At 36.4% G+C, this 7985-nt stretch overlaps 1 protein-coding gene across 1 annotated transcript; it reads right to left on the bottom strand.

Moving 5' to 3' along the window:
* On the bottom strand, positions 1-7542 carry LOC141659256 (protein NETWORKED 1B-like). Its single transcript, XM_074466053.1, has 4 exons — positions 7325-7542; positions 6563-6746; positions 1873-6095; positions 1-1382 (listed from the first exon to the last, which is right to left on the bottom strand). The coding sequence occupies exons 2-4, from the start codon at positions 6663-6665 to the stop codon at positions 195-197; spliced, it is 5514 nt and encodes a 1837-aa protein (XP_074322154.1). The 5' UTR covers positions 6666-6746; positions 7325-7542; the 3' UTR covers positions 1-194.
* Positions 7543-7985: the final 443 nt, after the last annotated feature.

The raw sequence follows: 7985 nt of genomic DNA, 5'->3' as shown, positions 1-7985 counted from the left end.
TAATAGTCAAAGTTCATTTATCATTAAAGCATCTTATTTAGATTACACTGAATAATTCTCCATTACAGCGCCTAAACCTCTACGATGATATACTCTTCTCGCTATAATGATCCGCTAAAACATGACATATCTACAACGAACATATATCAAGGGATAATAACTTACTGTTAATTAGATAAAAATGCTTCACATAGTTACATGTTACCTCCAGCATTGGTCGAAGAAGGTTTGAAACACCCACAGAGACGACCCTTCTTTTTCCTGATGCTACTTCTTCTGCCACCGTGAATAAAATCTTGCAAGATAACTGTAGTTCTGCTCTTTGTCCTGGAAAATCTGTTAGTAACTTTGTTTTTCTTCCCATCTTCCAGTTGCAGCAAGGCGTAATGGATTTTTTGAATCTCTAACTGCAATCTTCCGATCTTCTCTGACTCTTTCCGCGCCTGTTCTGAAACTTTCTTTTTTTGGAAACTAGCTGCCTTCTCCAAGTCTATAGATCGTTGCCCATCTTTAGAAACTGGAATGTCTTCAATCTTCCTAGTCATTTGACCATTCAGATTAATCAGTTGTATAGTTGTTTCTTCAGCTTCTAACAACTGCTCCTTAACAGTCTCCAAATCAACATTCTTAGTGTTTCTGCTCTTCTTGTTTGTGTCCAGTTTTCTTCTCAGATCCTGCACATTTGTCTGAATATTTGCCAGTTTCTGACCATCAGAAGCAAGTCTCTCTAATATCTTTTTCTTGTTCCCTCCTCTACTAGGCATTGACGTAGTCGTGGAGACCTGTAATTTATCAACACCCAGTTCCTTCTCCATGTCTAACTCTGAAGATGGATTTTCACTCTGATGCTCCACATATTCAAAGTCGTTGTAAACAACATTCTTTGTGGGTTCATAAACCTGGTTTTGTAGCTCAATCAAATTTTGATCAACACGGTGGTTATCTTCATTTGTTTCCCAACATAAACGTATCTGCTCAGCTGGAAGACTATTTCCTCTCCTGCTTCTTCCATATAATGAACCACCAGACACTTGGTTGAGTGGAAAACCTTTCATTAGAATCACATTCTTGACTTCGAGAATTTCAGGCATAGTTTTCTGGAACTTGAGATCATCCTCAAGTTTTTCGTCCTCCTTATATTTACTTTTCTGTCGAACTGATCTACCTCTAGATTTCAAGTCTAGAGTATCTTGCACAGAAGCTTCTAATTTCATGGCAGGCCTTGAACTCTCCAGTCTCTCAAGCCTGTTCATTTCTTCCACGACAACTTTTTCTACCTCTTTAATCCGGTTCTGCAACTTCTGCAATTCCAAAATTTCATCTAATACATGCAAATCTTGATCTTCCATCTTTTCATGAGCATGAAACTCCGACTCTATATCCTACAAAATGCAAATTATCAAGTATTAGACCAATCAATTCGAGTAGAACAACTGAAATGAGAACATATAATTCAAATTGACCACGTTCATACCACAGTTTCTAAGGAACAAAAGTGAAACGTTGACTAATAAAATGTGAGGATGTCAATCTTCAGCTAAACCCATTTAAAGTAACTTATAAAGTAATCGTAGAAAATTGATAACTACAACTAAAAAGATCTTTTAAACCAGCACACAAAATTATCTTTAAAAATTCCTGATATGCATTCATTTGCATATAAATTTTCCTCCAAGAAATCTCATTGGGTAATGGGTATTTGCATTCCAATTGATAACTAGTAAATTTGACACAAACTTATCTTAACTAAACACAAGAAATGAAAATAGTCCAGCCTAGGAAAAAAAGAGTTTGAACATTATGTATACAGAACTTGTGAAATTCAGTAAAATCAAAAAGTAATTAAATCAGTTTCATGAAAATATGTATAACCTTTGGTGTTTGATAGTTAGCTACATCAAGCTTTGCCCATGCATGGAAATTCTGCTCAAGAGAATACACTTCCTCCTTTATAGAATCAACAGCAGGAGAGTATGGAAATATCTGGGATTTCAATCCTCTAATTTCACTTGACTGGAAGCTTACTTCTTCTTTCAACAATTCGATTTCCTTTGTCTTTGAAGCATTTTCATCTTGCAAACTCCCACACACTCCACAAAGTTCATGCACCTTATCTTCAAAAAGCAGTTCACGAATTGCAGAAAGTTGAAGATCAAAACAAAATGTTGCAGCCTCGGCATCCCAGAGCTCAAACTCATTCTGTTTTTCTTGCAGTTCCGAACTTAAATACTCCTCTCTAATTCTTCTCTCCTTAATTTCTTCGCTTAACATAGCCAGCTCAAACTCTAAGTTTCCTTTCACTTCAAGCATATCTTGAAGATTCTTGTTCTGCTTGAAATTGTCTTCAGTCTTCTTTTGAATTACAATCTCTAGATTTTCTCTTATGGATTCTGACTCTTCATATTCTTTCTTCATCCTATCCACAGCTCTTTGCAATTCTGAGTTCAAATTCTCAACCACTGCAAGCTTCATTTCTGCATCAAAGAGCTCTTCTTCCCCTTCGCTCAGGTAATCATTTGCACTTAATAATTCTAGCTTCAGTCTACAGTTCAAATTTTTAAACTCAGAGAGATCCATCTCCAGTTTCTCAAGTAAATCTGCCATAAACAATTTTTCTATTTCATGCATGCCTAACTCCTCTCGCAATGTACTCACCTCATTTACAAGTTCACAGTTAACTTCGAAAAGTTTGCATATATTTTCTGAAAGTAATTTCAACTCCTCTGCATTCTTAGTCCTCAAACTACTGAAAATTGTTGAAAGATTACCACATGCTGATGAAATTTTGATGACAGCGCTATCTTCCCCATTCACTTTTGGTATATTCTGCATCATATCTGAGAATGATTTCGACAGAGCTCTGTTTCCTTCAAATGTTTGAGAATACTCTTCCTTTGATTCGAGGAAAGAATTCTGCATGCCAGCCTGCTTAATGTTCAGATTTTGCGCTTCAGCATTAAGCACCTTAACATGGTGGTTTCCCATGGTCACAGATCTCAATTTTCTGTTCATCTCAAGAAGTTTGTGCCACTCACTTTGCATAATCAAATACTGATCTGACATAGTTTTCGAAACCTGGTCCATGCAATTTTTCTCTGATTCAACTTCTAAGCCCTCTAACCTCAGATGCCCAAATAAAGTTAGGAGAAGTGAGTTCTCAATAACTAGCCGTTGCATGTCATCATTGTATTTCGAGAGAGAGTGCTTCATCATTCTAATATCCTCTAATATATGTTGCACTGATATATGATCATTTCCAGAAACATTTTCAGAGCCAATACTTGAACCATTTTCAAGAGCCTTCCGAACTTGACGCAATCCCGATCTCAGCTTCTCAATTTCAACCAACATGAATTCCTCTTCCACCTGTTGCTCAAGATTTTCATTCTCCAGCTCTGAAATCAACTGATCCGCCAATTTGGAAGCTTCAATTTGTTTCTGACACTCAGTCAATAGCAAATAATTTTTTTCTTCCATATCTGCCACAAATTTCTGCAGGATATAGATCTCGAACTGGGAAACAACAGATTTTTCAAATTCTTCTTGAAAATCTTTCTTACTTTGCCTACTTTCTTCCTGGAGGAGGAAAATTCGCTCCTCAAGACTAGCCAACCTGGATTCAGTCAGCTGTTTTAAACTTTCATGCTCATGTTTCCCCACTTCCAGGGAAACCATTAAATCTTCTAGTGGAGAGTGTGGTGTTTCTTTTGCCATCTTCATTCCAGAGTAGTTTCCTTCGAATTCTATAAATCTCTTTTCCAAATTAATAATTTTTCTTTCAACTATTTCCAACTGTGCAGCAAGTGTGCTTCTTTCATGTCGAAGATTAGCTTTCTCATCACCAAGAAACTGGCATAGTTCTTCTAAGCTCTTTGATTTCTCTCTTAAACTTTGCAACTCGCTATTTGCAAAACACAGTGAACTTTCAGAAACACTGTTTTGCTCTGAGAGTTCCTGCATAGTCTTGGTGATAACTTTTAACTGGGATATAAGAGCCTCTTTCTCAGCAACAAGGGCACATTTTTCGCCTTGCAGGATGTTGCAAGATTCTTGCAGTACCTTAGCTTGCTCCTGTGATCCTTCCAAATTACTAGTAACATCTGACAGGGAGCTCTCAAGTGCAGCATTTTTCTCCAAAAGTTCCACCATGTTTACTAACTTTTTGTAAAGGATTTCTTTTTCATCTTTGTCCTTCTCATTCATTTGTTTCAACTGCAAGTTCTCATCCTGCAACTCCCTTACTGAAGTGCCAAAGCATTTCGGATCTAAACCAACCATCTCCACTTGTTTTATTAATGTTTGGTAGTTTCTGTTCAAGTAGACTATTTCCTCTTTAAGACAGGAAATTTCATTCTGAAGAGCATTACTTTGACCCAATTGCATTTCTACTTCTTCATTAAATCTCTCCTTCATCCTAGTCAAGCCAATTATTTCATTTTGCAAAGCCTTCATAGACTTTGTAGAAGATGAATTTTGTTCCTTTAAACTACAATTTTCATCCTTAATCTGCTGAATGTCTTCCTCCAGACCATGCCTGCACAAATTTATGTCCTTCAACATCTCAAGCCCATTTTTAAGCTCCAATGTCAAATTTCTCTGCTCCTCTTGAGATTGGCAGTGCATATTCTGCAATTTAACGAGGGTAGCTTCAACATGAGCATACCTTGAGCGTTCATCTTGCAGACACGCCTGGAGCTTTTCTAGGTCTCCATGCTTCTCAGTAAGTTCTTTCTCTTTCAGAGTGATCTTCTTGAATAGATTGTCTGCCTCCAATCGTAGTGTTCGATTTGACATCTCCAACGTATCACATTTGTCTTCAGCAGTTTTAAGTTTTGTAGCCCCCGACAGAATTTCATTTTTCAGGAAACTGATTTCCCCTTGGGCACAGGAGATTTCACTCTCCAGATTAGATATTTTCTGTAAGCAAACCTTATACTGAAGAGCTGTAGCCTCTTTCTGTGCAGTAACTTCAGCAAGAATTACCTTGAGCTTCGCAACTTCGGTTTCAGCTACCTCAGCTTGCTGTTTAAGATGTCTTGCATCACTTTCCACGACGAATACCTTTTTCTCCAAATCAGATATCTTCTCTAGACACTGTTTGTACTGAAGAAGCCCTGCTTCCTTTTCCCCCTCTAATTGGGAAAGTTCTTTCTTTGAGATTTGAGTTTCAATCTCTGCTTTAAGTGTTCGCTCCTCAAGTTCTTTTGCATCAGCTTGGGTGTGCAAAATCGTGATCTCCAGGTTAGATATCCTTTCCAGGAAATCCTTGTTTCTATCAGAAACAGCATCCCTTTCTGCCTCCACTTTAACAATGGCTTCCTTCAATGAAGATAATTCAGATTCAGCTTTGCTCGCTTGTCCACTTAGCTTCTTTGAATCCATTTCTGCAGAGATAAGTTCACTCTTCAAACTCGATAACTTGTCAACATTCTGTTGATATTGATATTGAACAGCTTCTTTTACAGCCTGCATATCAGTCAGTGCCTTCTTCAAGTATTGAACTTCTCTTTCAGCTTTAGCAGCACGCTCAGACTCAGAAAGGAACTTGACATTCAGTTCCAGATTTTCATTCAATAATTTAGCCACTTCGTTCCGTGGACCGTTTAGTAAACTTCCTTCTTCAGACTTTATGTTACCTGGCACCCCTCCTGTGCCAAAAATTGAATCGTGATGTTGCATCCCTGTGACATCAGAATCTCCCGGATGAAATTGAAAAACCTGAGCTGAATGTTGATCAGATGCAGGAGACATCAATGCATTCTTATCTGAGTCATCTTTATTGAAAAATGAAGTACTGATAAGCGGAATTCCGGGCATGTGAAGTTCTGTCACATTGGCAGATCCTGAAGGTGACTCATCAGCCAGTGCAAAAGGTACCTGGTCAGGAAATGCATTTGCCATGGTTCGATGAGCTTGGCGAAGCTCCCCTGTCGCATAATCATACCTTTCAGCTAGTGCACGATATGCTCGGTAAAACTCCTCAACCAGTTTTATGAGTTCAGGTCGCTTTTTATAATACATCTCCGCTCTTCTTGCAAAGGAATCAGCGTCTTCTTCAATGAGCTTAATCATTGATTTTACTTTAGCATCCATATCTGTTCAAACAAGATGCATTGTGTTCAGATCTGAAGTACGATATGCAGAGGCAAAGAAACAAGTTAAAAATTAATTTAATTTTCATGTACATCCTTCAGGTTTGCAGAAATTTAGTTGTATCAGTACATTGTTGTAACTGTATCTCTGAGGGCGTACAACTTGGAAGTTATAACAGAAATAGATATTTGTTTAAGAGTATGCATCCATTTAAAGCTTTAATTAGTGGATGGATAAAAATGATAACATTAACATATATAGATCAACACAAATCCCTTTAAGTTATGTTAAACAACATATTTTATGCTAATCTCTTGTCATAAATATAAGCTCAAATCCATATTCCTCGGACATCCTCTCAGATAGGCAATTTGCAGAAAATATCACTAATAAATAAACTGCATTGAGCAGGTAGTAGCTGCCAGAAGAGATACTCATCCTTAAAAAATATACAAGGAAAAAACAATACCTGTAAGATTATCTTGTAGCCATTTGGAATTCTTCGGGCTAATGTGGCTGTCCCACCACCAAGAATACAAGCGACTTGACTCAGAGTGTGCCAATGTCGCCATGGCTCCAACAAAACCTCCCAGAAAACTTCTAACAACTAGTAGCTAACGATCGATCAAGACTGATGACTAGCTCTCTTACACCTGTCCACACATAAGTTAGTTAAAAACGGCAGCAGAATGCAAAAGCTAAACACATAAAATTCAAGAGCGCTTAACAGCTAACATCGGCTTCCAGAGCTACTACATTTCACAAATTAACAACTTGATCAAAGACACATTTACATGGTAACATCTAAATGGAAAATGCAACTCAATGATTCAACATCCAAGCCACTAAACACAACAAAATTCTGATCGATATAAAGAGAAAACTTAATTAAAATCTTAAACCTCATTAATTTAACAAGCTGCAATTTTTCATATATTACTAGCCTATCCATATCAATTAGTAGGAACATCAACATTATATTAAAAAACATAAATCGTAAACATCAATACTTGATCCCAATTCAAGAAATAACTCATCACAAACTAACAAAAAAAAAACTTTTCCAACAGAATAAATAAACAAACAAAACACACATATAATCCAAACATAGACCAATTCAACCAACCAAACCAAAATCAAACACAAAAAAGACATGATCTTTGCATAAAATGGCCAAAAGGGTATCCGAAAAGCTATCAAGATCATCAAACTAATGACTAAAAAAACTAACCAATTTCCTAAAATTTCAGCAAATGTGAATAATCTGATGAATGATCACAACTAAAAAGGCTCTCGTCTGCATAACACCAATCACCCCATTTCTCCTCACCAGCAAACAAAAATCTCTCCCATAAATCTCTCCAGAGTAGCTCTTAAATTTAATGTATGATTGGTAGTGTGTAAGTATCAGTGTGTGTTTGTGTGTGAAAATGTTGACAAACTGTAAAGAAAAAGACAGCTTGAGTATAAAAATGAAAAAAAGTTAAAAAAGTAACAGTATTTTTTGTCTAAAGGGTGCAATTATTTAAGCAAAATAAGAAAAAAAAAATGATTATCCTATATATACGCGTAATTGATTATGGACATTTATTACTATATACATGGATTGTCAAGGATATTACAAAATCTTGAATATTTCATTATGCAATATAATAAATTTAATGCTTAAATTGCAGTTAAAGTTTTTATATGTTAATAGGAATATATTGGATATCAATCAATGTGGATTTTCATCATGCATACAGCTACTTTTTCTTGTGACTCGTCTACCGTTTAAAAATTGAAAATTAATTAACAATGGGACAAATATTCTTCATGGATTTGTCATAATGCTTTTCATGTTGTTTGCATTCAAATTATAAAAAATGTAAATTCCCGAAAACCACGACGGA

The sequence above is a fragment of the Apium graveolens genome, chromosome 5 (genome assembly GCF_009905375.1).
Source record: "Apium graveolens cultivar Ventura chromosome 5, ASM990537v1, whole genome shotgun sequence".
Classification (NCBI taxonomy): domain Eukaryota; kingdom Viridiplantae; phylum Streptophyta; class Magnoliopsida; order Apiales; family Apiaceae; genus Apium; species Apium graveolens.
Note: the sequence above shows the minus strand (reverse complement) of the source record. Positions and strands in the feature narration are given on the sequence as shown.